This window comes from Mobula birostris, chromosome 7 (genome assembly GCF_030028105.1).
Source record: "Mobula birostris isolate sMobBir1 chromosome 7, sMobBir1.hap1, whole genome shotgun sequence".
Lineage (NCBI taxonomy): Eukaryota > Metazoa > Chordata > Chondrichthyes > Myliobatiformes > Myliobatidae > Mobula > Mobula birostris.
In genome coordinates this window covers 126,247,638-126,274,552 of record NC_092376.1, presented here as the reverse complement: position 1 = coordinate 126,274,552, position 26,915 = coordinate 126,247,638, and the positions used below count along the sequence as shown (strand labels likewise).

Sequence of the window (26,915 nt, the reverse complement as noted above, 5' to 3'; positions counted from 1 at the left end):
TGAGATTCTCAGTGATCCTCAGGACTTAAAGCTGTTCACCCTCTCAACCCCAGATCCATTGATTTCAATAGGAGTTAGCCTGTCTCTATTCCTCCTGTAGTCCACAACCAGCTCCTTTGTTTTTGCGACATTGAGGGAGAGGTTGTTTTCTTGACACCACTGTGTCAGGGTGATGACTTCTTCTCTGTAGGCTGCTTCATTATTATTTGAGGTGAGGCCAATCAGTGTAGTATCATCAGCAAATTTAATCAGCAGATTGGAGCTGTGGGTGGTGACACAGTCATTGGTATACAGAGAGTAAAGGCGAGGGGGCTTAGGACACAGCCCTGAGGGACACCTGTGTCGAGGGTCAGAGGGGCAGAGGTGAGGGAGTCCACTCTTATCATCTGCCGGCGATCTGACAGGAAGTCCAGGATCCAGCTACACAAGGCAGGGTGAAGGCAGAGGTATCTGAGCTTCTTGTCGAGCCTGGAGGGAATTATGGTGTTGAAAGCTGAACTGCAGTCCAAGAACAGCATTCTGACATAAGCACCCCTCTTCTCCAGATGTGTAAGGACGGTGTGTAGAGCTGTCGATTGGTTGTGTCAGTAGTTGAATTGTAGAGGATCCAATGTGGGCGGCAGCATGCCACAGATGCAGATGTAGATCAGTATTAAACAAGTTAATACAGACATGCAACATTATAGTCCATATGCCATGGTCTAGAGTGAACTTGTGGCACAATGATAGCTTAATAGTAATGAATGATAAACATGATACTTCCTTCAAAGTACATCTACAAATTTCACAACAAATGCCATGTTATTAATTCTGATTCTGAATGTAGAGGGAAGTAGCTAGATCTGATTACATTCAGCTGTCTCCCTGCTGTGTTCTGCTGTGGGTGTAATGGAATCAGTAGCCCAAGGTACCCACCCTAAATTTACAGCTGTATCTGGGTCTAATTATTCTGAAGTGTCAATGGTTCTTGACTCAGTTTCCTGAAGACAACTGGTGCTTACTGCACTGTGTCCATCCATGTTCTGCAATATATAGTTACTGCTTCTCTAGTTCTAGAACATAGAACATAGAAAACCTACAGCACAATACAGGCCCTTCGGCCCAGAAAGTTGTGCCGAATATGTCCCTACCTTAGAAATTACTAGGCTTACCTATAGCCCTCTATTTTACGAAGCTCCATGTACCTATCTAAATGTCTCTTAAAAGACCCTATCGTATCCGCCTCCACCACCATTGCCGGCAGCCCATTCCACACACTCACCACTCTCTCAGTAAAAACTTACACCTGACATCTTCTCTGTACCTACTCCCCAGCACCTTAAACCTGTATCCTCTTTTGGCAACCATTTCAGCCCGGGAAAAAACCTCTGACTATCCACACATCAATGCCTCTCATCATTTTATACACCACTATCAGGTCACCTCTTATCCTCCGTCGCTCCAAGGAGAAAAGGCCGAGTTCACTCAACCTATTCTCATAAGGCATGCTCCCCAATCCAGTCAACATCCTTGTAAATCTCCTCTGCACCCTTTCTATGGCTTCCACATCCTTCCTGTAGTGAGGTGACCAGAACTGAGCACAGTACTCCAAGTGGGGTCTGACCAGGGTCCTATATAGCTGCAACATTACCTCTTGGCTCCTAAATTCAATTCCACAATTGATGAAGGCCAATACACCATACGCCTTCTTAACCACAGAGTCAACCTGCGCAGCTGCTTTGAGTGTCCTATGGACTCGGACCCCAAGATCCCTCTGATCCTCCACACTGCCAAGAGTCTTACCATTAATACTATATTCTGCCATCATATTTGACCTACCAAAATGAACCACCTCACACTTATCTGGGTTGAACTCCATCTGCCACTTCTCAGCCCAGTTTTGCATCCTATCAATTGTTGTTTTACAATATACACAGCGCACATTTTCTTTGTGTTTGTACCCTTGAGAATTGGACTACCTTAGCTTTTTTGACACCATCTCGAAAACAAGTGGAGTTAGCTCGGGAATGGATTCTTTGACTGTTACATTAGTAAATACTAAACACATTGTTTACAAATGGATTTATTGCAACAAGCGTATTTGTATAGTTTACCAGACTATATTTCACCATTCTTGTGCAATGCATTTGCTGATCCACGTCGCAGCTAATCTCTCTGACCCAAGGAAAACCTGCACATTGTTTTTTTTTACTTCCTTTTCTGTCCAGTTGTTTCTGCCAATTTGAACTTGTCTGTTGTTTGGCCTTTTGTCTTGCATTTTAATACTGAAGATGTGATTGCATATTTACATACTATGCTACTGCTGTGAAAGAATGTCAGGTAGAACCCTAATGTTCGTTACAAAGTGGGGAGGTAGCCAGAGATGGTTGCTGCAAAGTCATGTACACTCAGTGGCCACTTTATTATGAACCACTTGTACCTAATAAAGTGGCCACTAAGTGTTAGTTCATGGTCTTCTGCTGCTGTAGCCCATCCACTTCACAAGGTTTGATATGTTGTGTGTTCAGAGATGCTCTTCTGCACACCACCACTGTAACGCATGGTTATTCGAGTTACTGTCACCTTCCTGTTAGCTTGAACCAGCCTGACCATTCTCTGACCTCTCTCATTAGCAAGTCATTTTCCTTTGAAGAACTGCTGCTCACGGATATTTGTTGTTTTTCACACCATTTTCTGTCAACTCTAGACCAGGATTCCCAGCCATTTTTTGTTCTTACAGAAATTTTTTCTACCTTTATTATATTTAATTAAACAAATGTATCACATGGAAGCTTTACTGGAACAAGTGACAGTACACAGAAGTAACCAAAAGCAATAAAATAAATTTTATTGGCAACATGACTTTGCACTAAGTATTTTAGTAATCCTGGGGTGAAATTAGAAATATTACAGATGGATTAGCCTCCCCCCCCCCCACCTCCGCCGAGCGCCGAGTTAACAATAATGTACGTTACAGCCTAAATCTTTCAGAAAAATGAGTGTGAGGAACTGTTAGTGGTTGATCACTGGGCTTGATTTCTATTTTTTTGTACTGCCTGATGGGATTTGCTTTGTGTACTAGCTCTTGCCGAAGTCTAGCTTTTTAATCTCTTTCGTGTTCTTCAGCCTCTTTCTTCCATTCCTGCTCACATTTCTCTTGGAAAGCTTCCTTTTGTGCTTTGCGCATTTCAAATTCCATGCGCTCTTTTGCACGCTTCTCTTTTGCTAATTCAAACTTCTCTTGAGCCAGGAAAGGAAACCTTTCTGTTAATGATTGGTCTGCCTTCTTTGGCAGAAATGGCTCACGGTAAACAACAGAGTTGGGTCTGGCTTTAAAACATGCTGCTTCTTTTTGTTTCTTCAGTTCTTCCTTCATCATCTCTTCCCCTTCTTGTTCTTTGTAAGCACCACGTTCATCTAGTCGTAAATGAAATGGTTCTACTTTGATCACAGGCTTCACCACCTTCTCAGGTAGCTGGGCAGATTCAAAGTCAGGAAGCAACTGTGCTTTAAATACAGGGACCTCAGCCTCCTTCTTGCGCATTTCCTCTATTTTCTTCTGTTTTAATGCTTCTCTATCTTTGTCCCGGGTCTCAAATGAGAAAGCCAGCCATTTTTTTTAATGCCGTGGACCAAAACGGTTAAGCAAGGGCTCTGCAGACTCTAGGTTGTGAACCCTTGTTCTAGACTGTTGCGTGTGAACCCCATCTGGCACCACAGCCAGTCACTTAGCTCACGTTTCTTCTCCATTCTGATGTTTGGTCTGAACAACAACTGGACCTGTTGATGATATCTGCATGCTTTTTTGCATTGATTTGCTGTCACATGATTGGCTGATTAGATATTCGCATCAACAAGCAAGTGTACTTAATAAAGTGGCCACTCAGTGCACATATTGAGAAAACCACTTAGCCCCACAAGGCTTCCAGCTAATTAATGAGGTTCTGCTGTTCTGAGGCCTAACTCTCTCCACCCTTTGTAACAAATTAGGAAGTCATTTAGCATCTGTTGCCTTTTGCAGAAGGGTATACACATTGCGACTGCCTTATCTGTAGAAATGTGATAATTTCACTCTTGTAGAGTCTGGTTGTAATTTTTGGACTTTTTCCTGGATTCTCTGAATAACAGAAATAGCCTCTCATGTTGACTCTGTTACCTCTATCAACTGACATGTTGAACAAAGAGACTCTGAACCTAGCTTTAGTACAAATTAATCTTTGTTAGCTTTCAAGTTGATTTCACAGGACGGCGGTACCCAGACAACCTTTATCTGTACATTCTGTGGTCATTATACAGCTCACAGAGCAGTGTTTGCACAACTCTACTTTTATCACATAAATAATAAGCAAGTTTTGATCAGGTGACCACCTATCTGTGGTACTCTCGCATTCTCTCAATGTTTGATATCTTGTCTCTGTCCACACACTTTATGTCATAGTTAGATCAAATTCCCCCCCTCTTAACATTGTAAATTACAGGAATATGATCCTGTTTTACATAATATTTTGTCAAAATTTAATCACCTTGAGTCCCATTATTATTTTTCGAGATCTCAGCTGCAGCTCTCAGGAACAGCATGCCTTTCTGACTCCCTCGTGGCCTCTCCAGTGTTTGAATATGTATAACATGCCATGTTTTCTCCTTCTATTGTGGTCTTCCAGATATAAATGCCCTCATTCTGTCAGCCTTTATAACTTCCTGCAATTGTCATTGGCATTTAATTAATTCAGTACAGAGAAACACCAATATCTCGGGACCACTTTTCACCAGATGGACGATACTGTTGTATTAATTTTTAAAATCAGATTAATTAACTCCATATTTGTCTATATAAAATATATTTTTCGTGGGATTGTATCTTCACTCAATCTACACATTAATCTCATTGTGTACAATATTTCCAAATCTCACTAAATTTAGACAGCCCATTACAGTTCTGTACAGTATTTATAGCATTATAGATTATAGATCATTATTAATCCAAGCACCTCTGATCATACTTATCATTCAATAGATTTTATCTTTTATAAGGATACAATCTCAAGGAAACTGTGTTATGTTAAAATTAGTTGGATTTCAGAATCAAAATATATGCTTTTTGTGAGGAGGACCATATGGCTATTTACCCAGAGCTTGCTACTGTGTAAAACCATGTATTTTGAGGTGGAAATTATTCCTTGATTTGTTGACGAAATATAAAATAGCATGACAATTGTACTTTGCAGGTTCCACTGATTTCAGTGAAGCAGAGTTGAACCCTGAACTGCTTGCTATATGATACCTTTAACAAAATTGACCAAGAAAAAGTTTTGATCCCTATGAATCAACTCTAATAAGTGTAGTGCAGAAGCAGAATACAACTGGTTCACTGGTTCTAAAGTTAAAAAAAACATTAAGTTTGGATTTTCTTTTGATACCTGGTGCAAGATAGTCAGGTTCTGCTGGGCTTGACTTGGCTGAGCTGAGGTGGCCAGATTTTTTCATACAGCTCACTGGTCCTGGGCCCCGTCAGCTCAATATTTAGCTGCAGAAGGATTTTTATCACACTGAGTCAGCAAAATTGAAATTCTGCATCAGTCTGCTAGGAATCTCTGGCTTTGTAAGAGGAAACTTAGGCAGGTACAGCATGCCAGATGTCTTGGAAAATGACCTAGAATTGTAACAATGGGGAAAATACTGCTTTGGTAAATTAGTGAATATGTCATTGAGCTTATTACAAATAGGCGTGGTCTGATGATGCAGTGAGGCCGATGGGGAAGCTAAACTCACTAATTTAACTAGAAAGTAAATGTACATAGTGGTGCCTGGAAAACTGCCATAATTTTGTAAATCAAAACCAGTTGGGTCACTAATAAGCTTTTAAGAAAAAAATATGCATATGTGAAATGGCATCAGACCAATAGCAATTTCATTGTCCCAAATGGCTGTGGAGGCTAAGTAATTGGGTATATTTAAAGCGGAGGAGAAGGCAGGAGAATGGGGTTAAGAGGAAAAATAACTCAGCCAAAATCAAATGGCGGAACAGACTCAATGGGCCAAATGGCCTAATTCTGCTGCAATGCCTCATGCCTTATTCTAATATGTGTCAAAGCCAGAAGTGTGGTTTATTGCTGATGTATGATGCAGCTAAATAATGCTCACCTTTTACACCTATCACTTTCAAAAGCATCTATAAAAGTTTGCAAAGGCATAACAATACAGACAAATCTTTTATTGGAATACTGTTAATAAATTTTTAAAGAACAGCATGCCAGATTAGCAATTTGCATTTGGAAAGTAGTTTTTTTTTAAATTAGAAAACACCGTGCAAAGAAACAATGAAATTTTGATTGAAGTGCATTTTTTCTCAACACTTCCTGTGCAGTGATATTGGAGGCTTTAATCAGCAAGCTAGATTGCAACTGTGACTTATTTTATAAAATGAGAATTAGCTTTGTTTGATCTGTTCCACATATAACCATCTTTAAAATTGTTAAACCACCTACCACATTGAATTACCCATAGAAACTTAGAAACATAGCAAACCTACAGCACAATACAGACCCTTCGGCCCCCATAGTTGTGCTGAGCATGTCCTTACCTTAGAAATTACTAGGCTTACCCATATCCCTCTATTTTTCTAAGCTCCATGTACCTATCCAAAAGTCTCTTAAAAGACCCAATCGTATCCGCCTCCACCACCGTTGCTGGCAGCCCATTCCATGCACTTACCGCTCTCTTGAGTGAAAAAAACTTACTTTTCAGCCTTGGGAAAAAGCCTCTGACTATCCACACAATCAATGCCTCTCATCATCTTATACACCCCTATCAGGTCACCTCTCATCCTCTGTCGCTCCAAGGAGAAAAGGCCGAGTTCACTTAACCTGTTTTCATAAGGCATGCTTCCCAATCCAGGCAACATCCTTGTCAATCTCCTCTGCACCCTTTCTATGCCTTCCTGTAGTGAGGTGACCAAAACTGAGCACAGTACTCCAAGTGGGGTCTGACCCGGGTCCTATATAGCTGCAACATTTCTTCTCGGCTCCTAAATTCAATTCCATGATTAATGAAGGCCAATACACTGTACACCTTCTTAACCACAGAGTCAACCTGCGCAGCTGCATTGAGTGTCCTATGGACTCGGACCCTAAGATCCCTCTGATCCTCCACACTGCCAAGAGTCTTACCATTAATACTATATTCTACCATCATATTTGACCTACCAAAATGAACCACTTCACACTTATCTGGGTTGAACTCCATCTGCCACTTCTCAGCACAGTTTTACATCCTATCAATGTCCCGCTGTAATGTCTGACAGCCCTCCACACTATCCACACCACCTCCAACCTTTGTGTCATCAGCAAACTTACTAACCCATCCCTCCACTTCCTCATCCAGTTCATTTATAAAAATCACGAATATTAGGGGTCCCAGAACAGATCCCTGAGGCACCCCACTGGTGACCGACCTCCATGCAGAATATGACCCGTCTACAACCACTCTTTGCCTTTTGTGGGTAAGCTAGTTCTGGATCCACAAAGCATTATCCCCTTGGATCCCTTGCCTCCTTACTTGCTTAATAAGCCTTACCTTATCAAATGCCTTGCTGAAATCCATATACACTACATCTACTGCTCTTCCTTCATCAATGTGTTTAGTCACATCCTCAAAAAATTCAGTCAGGCTCGTAAGGCATGACCTGCCCGTGACAAAGCCATGCTGACTATTCCTAATCATATTATACCTCTCCAAATGTTCATAAATCCCACCTCTTGGGATCTTCTCCATCAACTTACCAACCACTGAAGTAAGATTCACTGGTCTATAATTTCCTGGGATATCTCTACTCCCTTTCTTGAATAAAGGAACAACATCCGCAACCCTCCAATCCTCCAGAACCTCTCCCATCCCCATTGATGATTCAAAGATCATCGCCAGAGGATCAGCAATCACCTCTCTCACCTCCCACAGTAGCCTGGGATACATCTCATCCGGTCCTGGTGACTTATCCAACTTTTGCCTTTTTTCTCTCTCTTTTCTCCCTCTGTCCCTCTCACTATAACTCCTTGCCTGCTCTCCATCTTCCTCTGGGCTCCCCTCCCCCTTTTTCTCTCCCTAGGCCTCCCATCCCATGATCCTGTCCCTTCTCCAGCCTTGTATCCCTTTTGCCAATCAACTTTCCAGCTCTTAGCTCTATCCCTCCCCCATCTGTCTTCTCCTATCATTTTGGATCTCCCCCTCCCCCTCCCACTTTCAAATCTCTTACTATCTCTTCTTTCAGGTAGTCCTGATGAAGGGTCTTGGCCCAAAACATCGCCTGTACCTCTTCCTATTGATGCTGCCTGGCCTGCTGCGTTCCACCAGCATTTTGTGTGTGTGACTTCACCAACTTGATGCTTTACAAAAGCTCCAGCACATCCTCTTTCTTAATATCTACACGCTCAAGCTTTTCACTCTGCTGCAAGTCATCACTACAATCACCAAGATCCTTTTCCATAGTGAATACTGAAGTAAAGTATTCATTAAGTACCTCTGCTATTTCCTCCAGTTCCATACACACTTTTATATATACAAAAATAATTTTCATTTGATATTCTTTGAGATATACATGTTTCCTTACTGATACATTTTGATGATAAAGGCAGTACTTTGTGATTTTTTTTTACTCTAACCAAAATAAGCTTATCGGCAAAAATTGTTCGATTTGAAACCTGCCTTTCCTTCTGTCAGTTTTTGGCCCTTCTCCACTTCCTATGCTGGGAACCTTAACTGTTGAATAAAACCTAGAGTCCTTCGATAACTATAGAGCCAGGTCAATGTAACTTTCTCCCCAACTCCAATCCATAATGCCAAGCCCACTACTATCATCCCAGCACAGAACACACAAGCAGGTGTTGGACATGGGATCTTTACTTGCTTGCTGCCTTACATGTGCAGCAAGTAACAAGTCATTTTTGTCATTAAATGTTCTTGAGCGATAGGTCAAGAGTGCCTCATATGAGTTATCAGTTTTGATCTAACTGACATCTTTCAACATAGTTCGTTGTTAGTTAATTTCTTTCTTTCTCCCTCCATCCAAGGACTAAAGCACAGAAAAAGCGTTCCAGAGAAAGTGGCAATCTTCAATGGGGAGCAGTTTGTGTTTGAAGAAACTGACTGGTATCTCCAGGACCTGTTTAAACTGTGGTGGCGGTATGGGTTTGGTTTACTCCGCTTGCAGATGTGGGTAGAAGAAATATTGGAAAAATTTATGAGGTATGGACATTGTGTAATTATTGTGTTACCAACTGTGGTTTCGAAGTACAACGCATGAAATGCACAGGTCTCCACTTTGGAGCAATTTTCACCCCACCTATTCTTACAAGTTCACTGGAAGAGAAAATTTGCATCAATATTTTGTTTTCCATAATATTTGGATATACCACCAAGTACTTTTTATTGTGTTAAGGCAGGTGTAATACATGAGGGTATAGACTATGCTGCAAATAGCAGTGAAATGGGATGGCACAGTAGCATAGTGGTTAGCACAACACTTTACAGTGCTAGCACCCTGGTTCAATTCGCAGCACTTCCTGTAAGGAGTTTGTACGTTCTCACTGTGACTGCATGGGTTTCCTCCGGCTGCTGCAGTTTCCTCTTACAATCCAAAGATGTACCAGTTGGTAAGTTAATTGGTCATTGTAAATTGGCCCGTGATTAGGCTCGGGTTAAGTTGGGGGATTGCTGGGCAGTACAGTTCGAAGAGCCAGAAGTGCCTGTTCTATGTTGTATCTAAATAAATAAATAAAATGGCAGGGATTTAATTGCTGGAAAAATAAGACAGGCTGCAAATGTGGCAAGAGAAACAAAGTTAATGCTTCAATTCTGATTTAGGACATTAGATTATGAGCAAGTATGGAATTTGTACAGTGGTGGAGGGCAGAAGAACAAAACACAGGCCTGTGATAGAACAGAGCAGATGGAATAACAAAAGGAAAAACAAACTGCTGGAGGAACTTAATGGGTCAGCTAGCATCTGCGGAAGGTTCAGGCCCTGATGCAGGTTCTTGACCTGAAACATCAACCATCTGCTTGCTTCCATCGATGTTGCATGAATTGCTGAGTTTCTCCAGCAGTTTGATTTTTGCTCCAAATTACTGCATCTGCAGTCGCTTGTCTCTTGAATAACAAAGGGTTCAGGAAATTGGACAGCATCTGTCTGCATCAAATAGTCCATGTTCTGGGTTTGTGACCCTTTGTCAGGAATAGAATGGTCACTACGATTGGTAACACCTTCTGTTTCAAAATTGTCACTTGTCTGTTGTTTTTGGCTTTTGAGTTTTCCTTCTGTGCCATTGGTAGTTGACTTTGCAGTTGCCATCATGTAGTAATGCAGGATAGGTTATTTCTGGGGTAAACTTGCTAAGCAAAAAAATCTACAATTGTTCAAGGGAACTTCTTTACAGACAGATGAGGCCTGACCTGCTGAGTAATTCTAGACTTTGTTTCTGAACAATCACTAATAATGTCATAAAAAGAATATGACCTGTTACAAGTAAGGCAACAATCAGTTAAGTCTGAAGTTACTGGATGAAAAAGAAGTCGTTTAATTCTATGATATAATTGTTGGCGCAGGATTTACAAGTATCAAGCTCATGGCTATGCATTCAGTACAGTGGAAGAGATGTTGCAATCATTGGGTGGCGAACGTTACATTAATCTGACACAGCGCTCTGTGACAGAGACCCTGCAGGAACTGGGAATCACTCAGCGCTTCATTGATGAAATAGTTACTGCGGTTACCAGAGTCAACTATGGCCAATCTGCATCCATTCCGGCATTTGTTGGTATGTATCCCTTTGTATCTGATTAGTTGACACACCATTGTTTAACAGGTATTAAAAGCTGTACAATATATTCAATACTGGTGTTAGGATAATTTACAGTATTTAAAATATTGTTCATTTAATAAAGGTGCAGGAGAATATTGCTGCTGAATATTATAGTCCCAAGTATAAATATTATACTGGCAAAATTATTCCGGTTGTGGAAAGTTGAAACAGTGCAGTAAAAATTAAAACATTGCTCATTTAATAGTCTTAATCTGGGGGCATGGTAAACCAATATCTATTATAATTAAGATTTCTTAATAATGGCGACCTGTGTTCTTTTAATAGTTAGACTTTTAAGAATCAGAGATAGATGCAGGATAGAAATGGGTGACGTGGCCCACTGAATTTAAGCTGATGATCAGCCACCTAGTATTTGTGCAAATTAAATGTGAATTCCATTTGTATTCTCCCCATATTCACATCGAAGTTCTGGAGGTTCTATAATTCATCTTCACCAGCTAAGTTGCCCACCTGCCTTCAGGATGTGGGAACAAAATGGAGCACCTGGAGGACAAGCAACCCCACATAGTCATAAGAGGGCGGGCAGGCAGCCCCACGTAGACAGCACTGGAGCTCTGCTCTGGAATGAACCTGGATTTCTTCTGATGGCATTACCCTGACACCCATTTTGGTGCATTTGTGCCTTCTATCTCCTGCCATCCAGTAAGAGCAGAGTTGGCTGTTTACAATAGAAACATAGAAAACCTACAGCAAAATACACGCCCTTCGGCCCACAAAGTTGTGCTGGACATGTCCCTACCTTAGAAATTACTAGGCTTACCCATAGCCCTCTATTTTTCTAAGCTCCATGCACCTATCCAAAAGTCTCTTAAAAGACCCTATCATATCTGCCTCCACCACCGTTGCCGGCAACCCATTCCACGCACTCACCACTCTCTGCATTTAAAAAAAAAACTTACTCCTGACATCTCCTCTGTACCTACTCCCCAGCACCTTAAACCTGTGTCCTCTTGTGGCAACCATTTCAGCCCTGGGAAAAAGCCTATGACTATCCACATGATCAATGCCATCTTAGACACCTCTATCAGGTCACCTCTCATCCTCCGTTGCTCCAAGGAGAAAAGGCCAAGTTCACTTAGTCACATCCTCAAAAAATTCAATCAGGCTTGTAAGGCACGACCTGCCCTCTCCAAATGTTCATAAATCCTGCCTCTCAGGATCTTCTCCATCAACTTACCAACCACTGAAGTAAGACTCACTGGTCTGTAACTTCTTGGGCTATCTCTACTCCCTTTCTTGAATAAGGGAACAACATCTGCAACCCTCCAATCCTCCAGAACCTCTCCTGTCGCCTTTGATGATGCAAAGATCATCGCCAGAGGCTCAGCAATCTCCTCCCTCGCCTCCTACAGTAGCCTGGGGTACATCTCATCTGGTCCCGGCAACTTATCCAACTTGATGCTTTCCAAAAGCTCCAGCACAGCCTCTTTCTTAATATCTACATGCCCAAGCTTTTCAGTCTGCTGCAAGTCATCACTACAATCATCAAGCTCCTTTTCCATAGTGAATACTGAAATAAAGCCTTCATGAAGTACCTCAATACTCAGGGGTAGATTCTAGATTTGGATGTGCTCTACAGACTGCACCACTGACACGTTAATACATTTCAGTTTTATTGTGGGGAAAATTTGACAAAATTCCATGGATGCGTGGTGGAAAGTATTCTGACTGGTTGCATCATGGCCTGGTACGGAAACGCCAGTGCCCAAGAATGGAAAAGCAGACAAGAACCAGCTTGTCACAGGAAAAGTCCTCTCCACCATTGAGCACATCTACAGGTTGCGCTGCGCAGGAGGGCAGTGTCCATCGTTAAGGACGCCTCCATCCAGGCCATGCTGTCTTCTTGCTGACATCGGGAAGGAGGTCCCACACCACTAGGTTCAGGAACAGTTACTACCCTATGACGACTAGGCTCATAAACCTGGATGGAAAACTTCACTCACCTCAACACTGAACTGATTGCACAGCCTTTGGACTCGCTTTCAAGGGCTGTACAACTCATGTTCTCAATATTCTTTATTATTTATTTATGTTTTGTTTCATTTGCATAGTTTGCATTCTTTTGCATATTGGTGTCAGTCTTTGTGTGTAGTTGTTCATTGATTCTATTGTATTTCTTGTGTTTTACCGTGAATGCCCACAAAAAATGAATCGCAGGTTAGTACAGTACATGGTGATATTGGTAATAAATTTACTTTGTGTTTTGAACTTTGAAATACGTCTTGCACCTTTTGTGCTTTATAACACATAGGCCTAGGCGTTTGTTCTCACAGCATTGAACAAGTATGTTGTGTGTCTGAAAATGGTTTGATGGGGAGTTGACAGAATTCTCATTTCCAGGCTTGTTGGTTCCATTGACAAGTTTGATTTGGCAGCAGTTTCATATGATGAAAGACTGGATCGACTAGGCTTATACTTGCTAGAATTTAGAAGATTGAGGAGGGATCTTATTGAAACATATAAAATTCTAAAGGGATTGGACAGGCTAGATGCAAGAAGATGATTCCCGATGTTGGGGAAGTCTAGACCGAGGGGGTTACAGTTTAAGGATAAAGGCGAAGCCTTTTAGGACTGAGATGAGGAAAAACTTCTTCACACGGAGAGTGGTGAATCTGTGGAATTCTCTGCCACAGGAAACAGTTGAGGCCAGTTCATTGGCTTTATTTAAGAGGGAGTCTGATATGGCCCTTGTGGCTAAAGGGATCAGGGGGTATGGAGAGAAGGCAGGTACAGAGTTCTGAGTTGGATGATCAGCCATGATCATACTGAATGGAGGTGCAGGCTCAAAGGGCCGAATGGGCTACTCCTGCACCTATTTTCTATGTTTCTATTTCTGATGTCTAAACATTAAATTTACCATAATTCTGTCCATGGTAGATTTTGGACTCTTTGAGTACGCCTTTTGTCTTTTCCCCCCAAACTGGCAGGTCTGGGTGACATCAATCTTTGTTTGTTTACAAGACCACTCACTTTTGTTGATGCTGTTTGTCCTGAAACAAAGCTGTTTAAAGCTCAAGAAAACTTTTGCCAGGCTGCTACATGGTACTCTGCAGTCTTGTTGCTTTCCTTTAAAGTTGAACTTTCTTTGTATATTTAACAATATTTTAGAAAAAAATACCAACAGTGATTATTGCGTGCACCCATCTCTCTTTCGCTGAATGGCATGGAGATAGGCAAGGCCTCAGGTATCAGTCACAGGGATGTATGTGGCAGGAAACAGAGAAGGGCTTACCATATCTGTCAAGCGTCTACTGAAACGTGGTCCTTCGTAAACTTCTCTGAGGATCAAGACCACACTTGCCGAGATCTGTGACCTCAAATATAGACCAGCACTTGTCGTTTAGCCAGGTCCTGCACTTAATGGTCTTCCCCATTCTCAACTGCTTCAATACAAGATTGCTGCACATCCCACAGACTGCTGCAATCTGTGTGCTGATGAACGGACCCAAGCTCCAGGCACAACACTTCATCTATTTTTCTACTACCTCACAGAAGCATACACTAGGGCACGTGAGCATTGCAGTCTTTCCTAAAGTATAGACTTTTCAGATAGATTCCTCTTCCGGCAGAAATCCCCAATCTTTCTTTAGGATTGTATAGTTATTAACTTGGACAGAGAAGTGTGCTCCTATGGTGATCTCTAGTAAAAGCCTCGAGTCCCCTATCAGTGAAGCTGGCTTTTCTCCTCTCCTACCTTCGTCCCTGTTCCCCACATAGGACTGTTTTCAGGTTGTGACAATGGTGTTTGTGCAGTGCACGTGGCCCTTTGAAGGCCCACAAAAGTGTTACATTTCTTTAGGGAAAGTCATGCGGGCTTAAAACACTGTTAAGCGATTGGTTGTGATGTCCTTTGAACTGATTTTTTTCTTACTTTTTATTATTTCAGCAGAATTGTTTAAAGACCAGTTTCTTCTCCGATTAATTTCTTTTTGCCTAGAAGGGCAGCACTACTCGTTTTCTGTTTCTGAACTCCTGTCATGCCTATCCCTTCACTGGGTCTGAAAGGAAAACTGTCCAAACTTTTTGTACTGCCACCTGCACCTAGACAAATGTAGAACTGAGAGGGCCTGTCTCAGGTGACCTTCTGTCTAGCCAGACTTTGTCTGGCTAGCAGTATATATCTGTCAATTGGTAGAAACAGCAGAAGAAATGCTTTCATGGTTTACCTCTGCTGTCCTTTCAAGGACAGATGTGATTTACTGTGGGCTTTCAATTAAGCTTAAAGGGTGATTTGTATTCACAAATCCAACCTAAATGAATTCGTGATTTAGCTCCCATTTACCTTACTAGGGCAGCAAAGTTTTAAACAAAATCTCACCTTCCTTTTTGCCTTCCAAATTTCACAGCCAATAATTCAGTTTTTCCTATTCTGGAAAACTCCCCTTCCCTCCTCCATTTCCCACTCTGACCTATTACTTCCCCTGGGTCCCCTCCTCCTTCCCTTTCCCCTACTGTCCACTCTCCCCTCCTATCAGATTGTTTCTTCTCCAACTCTTGACCTTTCCCACCAACCTGGCTTCACCTATCACCTTCCAGCTAGCCTCTTTCCCCATAAAAGGTGGGAACTTTTAAATCAGGCATCTCGCTCCTTCCTTCTCAGTCCTGAAGAAGGGTCTCAGCCTGAAATGCCGACTATGTACTCTTTTTCTTAGATGCTGCCTGACCTGCTGATTTCTTCCCGCATTTTGTGTATGTAACCCTCTCACCAGGCTCGTATATAAACTTGGCCAACTCTGTTAACAGCCACGGGATGCAGAGGTGAGAAGGCCACCTTTCATAAACAATATACGTCTAGGGTTGGTATGATTAGTGGTTCAACCAAACAGGAACATCGTGATGTTCTGATTAAAGAAATTTCAATTTGAGCGAATGCTGTGTAAGTGCTGCCCATACAGAATTGTCAGTCAGCCAGAAAAAACAGATTGTACACCACATAAAATTATAAAGGAAGTATATTTCCGCTTTATCGAACAGTTAATAGGAAAGAGATTCTGATTCATGGGAGGATGAGTAGCCAGCAGGCAGATATTGGAGAGGGAAAAAACAGAAGCAACATGAGGAATATCTCTTTTTCAGTGAATGATCAGATATATGATGCACTGTCTGAGAAGCTGATGGGTTAGAATCCAGCAGGGATCTGGGTCAAATGCAGCTGGTGGCAATGCTGGACTGCCGTATGCTCTACAGCTGTGGTGTACAGGTGGTGGAGGGAATGAAGATGGAGCCAATCAACCAAGCTTCTCTCTCCTTGATAGTGTTGAGCTTCATAAGTGTAGGTTGAGCAGCATTTGAAATGTATGCAGTATTCCAGCACACTCCTGGCCTATGTAGTAAAGATGGCAGCAAGTGAAGAGATGAATCTTTGAGGCAAAGTATCTAGCATCCGGTCTGCTCTTGTATTTTGAGAAGTGGTCCACTATGATTTGCTTGAATGTTAATAGCAGGGAATTTGGTGATGGTAAAGTGCTTAATCTCTTGTTGGATTAAATATATAATTAATCAGATTGTACTTGGGTTCACAGTTGGGCCAAGATCTGAGTTCAGTATATTCAGGATAGTATCATGTACATAGCTCGCATCAACGAGACCTGGCTGCCAGGAAAACTCAAGCTGTGGTGCTTCCAGTTCGGCATACTCCCAGGACTTATGTGGCCTTTAACAGTGTATGAAATCCCCACCAGCAGGATTGATAAGCTTGAAAGAATGATCAGCATACATGTAAAACAGTGGCTTGGATTTCCGCGATGCTTTAGTCCTGTTGGACTGTACGGGAACAGCAAATTGGAATTACCAATTGCAGGTCTTGTGGAAGGATTCTAATGCACCAAAGCAAGGTTGGTCATGACCCTCACTGAATCTGAAGATACTGTTTTTCGCACAGCGCCCCCCCCCCCCCCATGTGACAACGGGAAGGAAGTGGACCCCATTTGAAGCCGTTCAGACTGCTAAGTCTGCTCTTCGCTTCAGGGATGTGGTTGGCCAAGTCCAACATGGGAGAGCCGGGCTCGGGCTTGTCCCAAAGGCTCCTCAATGGCACAAGGCAACATCAGTGCAGAAGAGACAAGTCGTGGTGGAGGAGTTGAGAAGACAGGAGGAGGCAGAGTGACATGCCAGGGCCGTCTCAATGGCCAAGCAGGGCCAGTGGACTAATTAGGAGAGCCTGGAAAAGAGGAAACTTAGCTGGCGTGACATCTGGGAGATGGAGGGATCTCGGCTAAGTTTTGTCATCAGAGCCACTTATGACCTCCTACCCACACCCCAGAACCTGAACCAGTGGTGGGGAGAAGACCCCTCTTGCTCTCTTTGTCAAGCACCTGGATCACTAAGGCACATTTTAACAAGATGTACCATGAGCCTCACCCAGGGGCAGTACACTTGGTGGCATAACCAAGTTCTCAGACAGCTGGCAATCAATCTTGGAACAGAGGCGAATCACCACAAATGCTCTCCCACAAACATCTGCAGGAAATGTCCACATCACACGATTTGTACCAGCAGGCCAACCTCCAGTGCATAATAAAACATCAAAAGATGTAAGCATTCTGCAGGTTGCTCAGGATTGGAAAATGGACGTGGACTTAGGAAAAAAGCTTATGTTTCCCCCAGACATTACGGCTACAACACTCCGGCCAGACAAGGTCCTGTGGTCCACAGCAGCCAAGCTGGCATATGTTGTGGAATTGACATTACCTTGGGAAGATGGTGTCGAAGAAGCTGATGAGAGGAAAAAGACCAACTACTTTGAACTGGCAACTGAAGCTGCCCAGAATGGCTGGAAGACCAAGATTTTCCCTGTAGAAGTGGGATGCAGGGGATTCGTTGCTACATCTACGACCAGTCTATTGAGGAAGATGGGGGTGAGGGGTCACTCCCTCCAACAAGCAATCAAGTCCTTGTCAAATGTAGCAGAAGAAAGCAGCAATTGGATTTAGATTAAAAGGAAAGACAACAACTGGGCTGCAAGATGAAGACAGGAGGGTATGGAACTGAGGGGGGTGTATCTGGGACGCCAGGTAGCACCGTTGAGCCCTCTGGAGATGTCATGGGCTTATCAGCGAAATGTCAAAGAAGGAGGGTGCCCACCTGATGACCCCGATGACGTACCTACCCTCCCTCCTTGTCACCACTCCAAGCCCACTGCCAATATCGAGAGTGCCGACTTACCATAGGGATTGAAACATCAAGTCCTAGTAGCTCTACTCTACAGGTTTTGATCTTGAGAGGGTGCCAATATCTATATGCACTCTTTTTATATTTCTTTTGCTCTCATTTTGAGAATCTTCAAAATTTTAACCCAGCAATGAATTGGACTTCAGACATAACCCACTGCACAGCTTTCCTGAATTATAATGAGTACATCTACAGTATAGGGCAAGAATCAGTAATGTTTATTGCTTTGCTGTATTCCTTATCAGCAAATGATCTTGTTCTGTGCTACATAGTAATTTGTAACAGAAATTCTATTCCTGGCATCAAATTCCTTTTAAAGCTTCCTTTCTCATAGAAATATACTTAGCAGCTAAAACATAAAAGTTGACAGATGAGTGTTTCTTTATTGGATTATGAATCAACCTTATTATTTCTGCACAGAGTTACTGCCAAGTTTCACACATTCTTTTTCCCTAAATTGAGGAATGAAGAACTTGAGAGTGCAGTTTTAAGTTGAGAGGTTAGAGATTCTACTAGGACCTAAAGAGCAACTTTTTCGCTCAGAGAGTGCTCAGGATGTGGAATGACGTACCAGAGGAAGTGGTTGAGGAAGGTACAATAACAACATAAATAAGTTACTTCAACAGCTACGTGCATAGGAAGGTTTTGAGAGGCATGGGCCAAATGCAGGCAAATGAGACTAGCTTCGATGGGAATCTTAGTCGGCATGAACTAGATGGTGTGAGTGTTATATTACTCTATAACACCTTGGGCTTTGAGAAGATCTGACTGCTGGAGTGGCCTTGCACAAAGTGGCCTTTGGTGTGCCTTCCAGGGTACAGGGGAATTTCAGGGCCAAGTATTTTCCCAGCTCTATAATCAATGCAATCCTACATCTGTTACCGACAGAGGAAGAAGAGGAGCTCACAGAAACCAAGCAATTAAGTCCAGCCTGTTTATGTTACAGATCACCGAAGTTCTGGTTTTATGACTATTATTAGTACTAATGTGTATAGAATAGGTTCAACAGAAATCTTCATGAATAGTGAAACAGGCTTGAAAGACTGTGTGGCTGTCTGTTCCTACTTTTAATTTTGAATTTCTCATGTAATTCTGCAATTCCAACCTGGATTCTGAATTCCAGTCTGGATATTCAATGTTGTAAACTCTAGCATTACTTACTCATTTGCTAAACCTTTCCAACAGACTACAGTGAAGGAAAAACAAGGCTGCATTTTAAAAAGTACCAACTTCAAACCTGGCTGAGCAAACAGAACAGAGTTCCTAACACTGATTGCTTGTGTCTTAGTGCTAATTAACATAACATTTCCTGTGATAATTAGAATTGGCATATGACTAGGAGATTTAGCAGGATGTTTTATAGAAGTGACTTCAATATACTGAAGGGCTAACTCTGAAAGTTACTCCCAGCAGACCAATTCCACAGCTTCTAAGTAAACTTTTTTTTAAAAAAAGGCACCCTTGACAATACCATAAGCCTTCCTGTTGCAACACACCACAAAGAAACACCTACCTGATGGAAGGGAGAACGGGACTGGATAGCGTTTACCACTCTGTAGATTCCATCTGTCCAGAGAAGATCAGTTGCTATAGCAGACTGAGATGCAACTGCTTTTTGTTGTGCATTTTTTTAATGTGTGGATGAACCTGGGCAAACCAAACTCTCTAATAAGATTCATTTTTGGTTCAACTTTAGTAGTGGTCTGTATCTTTTTCCTGCAGTTGAACTGCAGATTTTGTTTCAGAGGGCAGGGTGGGCACAGTGAATATTGTAAAACTAAAATAATTTGGAGCATGTGGTGATAATAGCTCCTGTTCATTTGCTTCATTAATTGAAGTCAGTTTTATAGTCACTTGAATATCATCGTAATGAATAGCTTTGGATCTGGGTGTTTAATGTGTGTTTCATGGTGGAGGTTTTGCATGCAACTAATTAGTGCAGATTCAAACAAGGCCTGCTCTCAAGTCTGTACTAAATACAGCCCATTTATTAAATCAGTAGAACCATAGGCCCACACAAACCTGCATTCAGGGGAATATAGCAGCTCCTCTTTTCCTCAGAACTTTGCTTTTTTTCAGCCCTGACATCTTTAACATCCCTCTTCATTCTACCTTTGGTGACCATGCTTGTTGCTTTCCAGATATAAACCTGAAAATCTCCTTCCTTTCCTTTTAGTCTAAATCTCTTGCTTTTTTGACAAAGTGTTTGACCAGCTGTCCTTTTCGGCTTTTGTTGCAACTTCTGCCTCACTTATACAGCTGTGAAGCAATACATGACATTTAAAGGACTATATAATCACAAGTTGTACTACAGAAACTTAGCATCCCATTCTACAACCACCAGGCTCCCCAAATCCAAAATATGCTTTTAATATACAAGCTCCCTCACACTTAAAAGTTCTGATAAAAGACCCGCCCCAAAATCCATCTGGATGCAGTTTGATCTCCAATGCTTTGAAGCACTTTGAACTTGAAGTGCTTTCTACTAACACTTAAATTTCTGGATTCTAAAATATCCTTTCTACAGATATGTTAGTGCATTTATCATTATTACTTTTGCAGACAGAAAGTTACTGAATTTCAGCAGTGCTGTATATTTGATATATTCTGTCTTGTTCTTCGGTACTAACCTCTGCTGGTTAAAATAGCTGACATAAACAAAGGAATACAATTTTCAACATTGACCTTGATATAACCCTTTCATTTAAATTTCTATTAATAAGAAGTTAACCCATGAATCTGTACTATATGGAACGTGCATTTCTCTGAAGCTCTGCACCAGAGCAGTGTAAACGTTTAAGCTTGTGTTTAATAGAAAATTAAATGTACCCAGAAAAGATTCTTCATGCCACGTAAGATGTGGACTCCAGTTTATTTTCAGAAAAGAATGTCAGGCTGATCAGACGACCTTAGTGACAAAGTAATTCACCAGCCAGTGCTATTACATAGAACATAGAGCAATAGACCACAGGCCGTTCGGCCCATGGTGTTGTGTCGGCCTTTTAACCTACTCCAAGATCAATCTAACCCTTCCTTCTCACCTAGTCCTCTATTTTTCTTTCATCCATTTCATCCATTACAGTTAATACACTTATTTTTCTGAATTTTATTGGCAGCCTGCCGTGATATTTTCTAAGTATTTTGATCTTTATCCAGAATATCCCACAGTTTGTTTCAAGCTGATTTGGCTAATTTAGCATCTTATCACATAGTATTCTCAAACGGCACCAGGGGAAATAAAACTGGTTTGTATGTGCGCGAAGCATTGTCCGAAACAAGTCACTTTACCAAGGGGAGTTTTGGGTTCAAATTATCTTACTTTGAAGAAACATTATTGCATTTAATTCATTAATAGCGCTGTGTTTTGCAATTTGTTACCAAGTGTCAAATTTTCAATCTTTTTTGATTGGGAGGTAAATGTGATTAAAATTGTTTGAACTTTATCTTTAGAATTAAGTCTCGAGAGAGATAAGGCAAGCAAACGAACACTCCTTAACATGCAAATTTAGAGCGTGAATAAGCCTTCTCTGCCATTTAATAATATCATTGATGATCTGATTGTAGCTGTAATTCTGCATTCCTGTTTACCTACAGTAACTTTTCATACCCTATTCATCAAGAATCTATCTTCCCCTCCCTTTAAATTATCAAAAGACTGTACTTCTATCATATTTGAGGACAGGAGTTCCAGAGACTTGTGACACTCTGAATTAACTTGGTGAACAGTTTTTTATCAAAAGACTCTACTATCATATTTGAGGACAGGAGTTCCAGAGACTTGTGACACTCTGAATTAACTTGGTGGACAGTTTTTTAATCAATGAACTTTAGTTCTAGATTCTCCCCCAAGTAGACAAATCCTCTCCACACCTGTCCTATGAAGATCCCTCAATCCATTGTCTCAATCAGTTGCCTTCTCATTCTTGTAAACTTTAGGAGATACAAACCCATTCCAGATAAACCTCTGAACAGCTTCAAATACATTAACGCATTTACTTAAGGACCAATGCTACATAAATATTCCAGATGTGGTCTCATCTATGTCCAATATATTCCTCCTGCAATAACCAGCTCTGTTAGTTTTCCCAATTATTTACTATACTTGTGCAGTAATCCTTATGCACTATGCCATCCAAATCCCACTGATCTCAAAATTCTGCAAACTCTCATCACTCAGATTATGTGCTATCTGTTAATTTCTCCTGCTAGGATAGATCATTTCACATGGTCCCACATTTGCTTTACCTTGACCCACTTCCATAAGCAGGCTACATATTATATAAGCAGGTATGTCCTCTTGCCAATTTATCTTCATGCCAATCTTTCTTCTATTAGGCACGTTTACCAACTATACATTTGGTACCTTGACGCCAGTGTGTGCAGCTGGAAGAGGACAATTATGTCCCTCGTCTGAGTTTGAAGGTTTGATTGACACCATCTCCATATGAAGCCAAATAGGAGACCCTTGGATATTAGTTAGACTAACATGAGTCGCTTTCTTCAGAGTAGGCTAAACAAAGTGACATTGTTATCCATCAGATAGTAGGTTACTCTGCAGTTATTTTGGAAACTAAAATTGTTGCAAGTCTTGTAAAGTTGGCATTTTGATTTAGCAGAAGTACTTTCAGTTTTTATGTCATTTCCTAATTTGCATAGGAATCTTCTGGAGTAATTGTTTTGTCATTTCTAAAGAGCAGACAATGAAATATCCTCACAAATTACTTTTTGATACCGTGCAGGAGCAGTAGCGTTGACAGGCGTACAGTCTGGCCTCTGGGCTGTGGAAGGAGGGAATAAACTGGTTTGCTCACAGATGCTTGATTCAGCAAAAGCCCGTGTCCTCCACACCACGGTAACTTCCATCTCTCTGCAGCAATCAGGTAACAAACGAAGTCCATTAATGTTTTGCAGAAATTCAGTTTTTGCTTAGCAATTGTGTGAAAAAATTATCTAATAACCTGTCTAATATTAGTAAAGAGCCAATAGGAATAGAATTTAAGATTGTTTGCTTTGTTTTTTCTCTGTCTGTATTTCTAACACAGTTATGTGATGATGATGCCTAAGGAGCTTTGTCCAAGCTGCCTAGCATCTGCTACAAATGTCCTGCTTCCTTTAGTGGGAATGAATTTGAAACTCTTAGACCTAGGCTGACAAATTTGAATTGTTGATAATTTGTTCCAAATGGCTTTTTGGAGCAGCTTGTGCTTCAGTCCACTAGGGAAAAGGCAATTCTGGATTGGCTGTTGTGTAATGTACCAGATTTGATTAGGGAGCTGTAAAGGAACTCTTAAGCAGCAACAATCATAACATAACAGAATTCACCATGCAATTTGAGAGGAAAAAAAGCTAATATTTTATGTATCAGTGCTACATTGGAGAAAAGGAAACTACAGAGGCATGAGAGAGGAGTTGGTTGATTGGAAGGGGCCACTAGCAAGGATGACAGTAGAGTAGTAATGGCTGGAGTTTCTGGGAGTAATTCAGAACATCCAAGATTGGTTCATCTCAAAGACGAAGCAGCATTCTAAAGGGAGGATGAGGCAACTACTGCTAACAAGGGAAGTCAAAGACCACATAAAAGCAAAAGGGGGGGATATATTATAGCAATCATTAGTTGGAAGTTAGAGGATTGGGAAACTTTTAAAAACCAACAGAAGGCAACTAAGAAAGGGATAAGGAGAAAAAAATGAAATATGAAGGTAAGCTAGCCAATAATGTGGAAGAGGGTACCAAACATTTTTTTCCCAGATATATAAAGAGTAAAAGAGAGGCAAGAGTACACATCAGATCACTGGAAAATGATGGTAGAGAGGTAGTAATGGGGCACAAAGAAATGGTAGATGAACTGAATAAATATTTTGTGCGTCTTCACTGTGAAAGACACTAGCAATATGCCAGAAATTTGAGTGTGTCGGGGGCAGAAGTGAGTGCAGTTGCTATTAATAAAGAGAAGGTGCTTGAGAAATTGAAAGGTCTAAAGGTAGATGTGACACCTGGACCAGATGGACTACACCCCAGGGTTCTGAAAGAGGGAGCTGAAGAGATTGTAGAATCCTTAGTCATGATCTTTCAAGAGTCTCTAAATTCTGGAATGGTTCTGGAGGATGGGAAAATTGTAAATGTCACTCCACTCCTTAAGCAGGGAGGGAGGTAAAAGACAGTAAGTTATAGGTCAGTTAGCCTGACTTCAGTGGTTGGCAAGGTGTTAGAATCCATTATTATGGATGAGGCTTTGGAGTACTTGGAGGCACAGGATAAAATAGGCTGAAGTCTGTGATTTAAGAGCATGGTTGCCTTAAGGGGAAATCTGCCTGACAAATCTGTTGGCAAATTTGAGGAAATGACAGGCAAATTGACAAAGGAGAGTCTGTGGATCTTGGATTTTCACAAGGCTTTGACAAGGTGCCACACATGAGACTGCTAAACAAGATAAAAGGCTGTGATGTTATATGAGAGATACTAGCATGAACAGAAGATTGGTTGGCTGGTAGAAGGCAGAGTGGTGAAAAAATGGGGCCTTTTCTGGTTGGCTGCACATAACTATTGGTGTTCCACAAGGGTTGGAGTTGCACCCACTGTTTTTCAGGTTATAGTTAATAAATGTGATGACAGAATTGATGGCTTTGTGGCCACGTTTGTGGATGATACAAAGATAGGTAGAGGGGCAAGTAGCAGGAATTCTGCAGAAGGACATGGACAGATTAGGAGAATGGGCGAGAAAAGGTGGCAAACGGAGTACAGTGTAGGGAACTGTATGGTCATGCACTTTGGCAGAAGGAGTAAAGGCTTAGACTATTTTCTAAACGAGGTACAAATCGGAAATTGGAGGTTCAAAGGGACTTGGAAATCCTAAAGTTTTACTGCAGGTTTAGTCAGTAGTAAGGAAAGAAAATGCAATGTTAGCATTCATTTTCAGAGGATTAGAGTATAAAATCAAGGCTGTAAGGCTGAGGCTTTGTCAGATATTGGCCATATTTGGAGTATTGCGAACAATTTTGGGGTCCATGTCTAAGAAAGGATGAGTTGGCATTGGACAAGGTCCAGAGGAAGTTTGATGATCTCAGGAATGGAATGTTAACTTATGAGGAGCATTTAATGGCTCTGGGGCTGTACACAATGGAGTTTAGAAGAATGAGGGAGATCTCATTTAAACCTACCAAACGTTGAAAGGCCAAGATAAGTTGGACATGGAGAGGATGTTTCTAATTATGGGAGATTTAGAGCCGAGAGTGGTGAAACTGGAAGATCTTGCCACAGATAGTTGTGGCGGCTAAGTCATTGGGTATATCTAAAGTGGATGTTGATGGGTTCTTGATTTGTGAGAGCATCAAAGGCTTCAGGGAGAAGGCAGGAGAGTGAGGTTGAGAGGGAAAATAAACTAGCCATGATTGAAAGAAAGAGCAGGGTGATGTCTGGATTTCCCTACCGAGGGCTATTGATCTGGCTGGAACATTAAGGGTACTCAAAGCGAAAGTAGATAACTTGTTTGAAAGGTTGTGAAATTGATAGCTGCAAGCCACTGGTACATGAAGAGAGGAGCTGTGGGACAGATCTACCATAACGTTTAGTGGTGGGACCGGTCTACCACCTCGTTCATTGGTGGGACGGGGACAGATTTTGGGGACTGAGGGGCCCATTCTTGTTCCAATTTTCAAATGTTCTTATGTATTTATCTGGGTCTGAGAGAGAACGAGCTAATATCAAAGTTCCCCAAATACACACATTATTCGAAAGACTTCAAATCAAAATGGAGGGGTTAATATCTGCAGCCCAGACTGGAGTTTGTATCAGTACGTTAACCACATTGAGTTGAAAAATGTAATTTTTTCCTACCTCCAAATTGTTATATAAATGGAAGCAATGACAAAGTGTTCGTGTAGATGTGAGGTAAGTTATTGCAAAGATATCTTTGTTAGGATTACTTATATTCAATCAATTAATTTTAAAATCTTTCTATTAATGTAGATGCTGCATAGTTGGCCTGATATGTATATGAAGCTTTTAGGCTTGTATAAGTGGGGACCCAGGGTTATGGGTTATGCTGTATTGCTCTTTCCTGCCCAGGAATATTTTCCAGGGTGGTAAGTTGATGTAAGTTAATTTCCAGGCTCTTAAATTTTAAACCTGTGTTCCAATACGGGTTATTAATTGTTATAGATCCATTCAGATCAGTCTTCTTTCCGGGTTACTGTTGAACGGTAGGGTTTTGCTGGAAACAAGACCCTACTTGAAGCATCTTGCGTCAGACTTCTGGTGACTAGACTAGAGAGAGCCAAGGGTGTGTCAAAATAATAGCAAGAGTATTTTCACCTGCCAAGACCATCTGTTACCAGACTGTTTTCAATGCATCTGCCCTTTCAAGTACAAGGATAATTTTGGTGAATTTTTGCTGACTTTTACAAAACAAAAAACACTCTGCAAGTTGTTGGGCTGCCCATCTGACAACTGTACCAAATGAAGGAGGAAGTCTTGGAACAGTTGGCATTCAGGTGTTGGTGCGTTGAGTAAACCTGTGGAGTTACATAATATAACAATGCCCCTAGGTGATCAATCTGTTCTGCTCTTCTGAGGATAAGAAATTAAAGCCACTCTAGCCTGTTAATACACCCTGGCATGGAATATCTACTGGTACAAGTGAAAGAATTTTATCAAATAGATTGGATGCTTTATTCCTTGACGGTGCACTTCCAGATTTTAAGTGTCAGTTTCTGAACCTTTAAAAAATGTCCGTCACAGAAACACTCATGACTGTTTATATCAAAGCTTTCTCGAAGCTGACTTTTGAAACTGTTTTTGAGAGAGTTGTTTTACTAACAGTTGTTATCCTATAACTGATAGTTCCTCTACCTATCTTTATTATTTATAACTTTGACCTCCAGTTGAGCAATTAAA

At 41.3% G+C, this 26,915-nt stretch overlaps 1 protein-coding gene across 1 annotated transcript in view; it reads left to right on the top strand.

Moving 5' to 3' along the window:
* The window catches only part of LOC140200418 (prenylcysteine oxidase 1-like), a 47,467-nt gene that overhangs the window by 6,930 nt on the left and 13,622 nt on the right, over window positions 1–26,915 (top strand). The window contains exons 3-5 of the mRNA XM_072263714.1: window positions 9,042–9,216; window positions 10,576–10,787; window positions 22,763–22,903. Of these exons, the coding sequence (XP_072119815.1) occupies window positions 9,042–9,216; window positions 10,576–10,787; window positions 22,763–22,903 (528 nt within the window). The remainder of the gene's footprint in view (window positions 1–9,041; window positions 9,217–10,575; window positions 10,788–22,762; window positions 22,904–26,915) is intronic.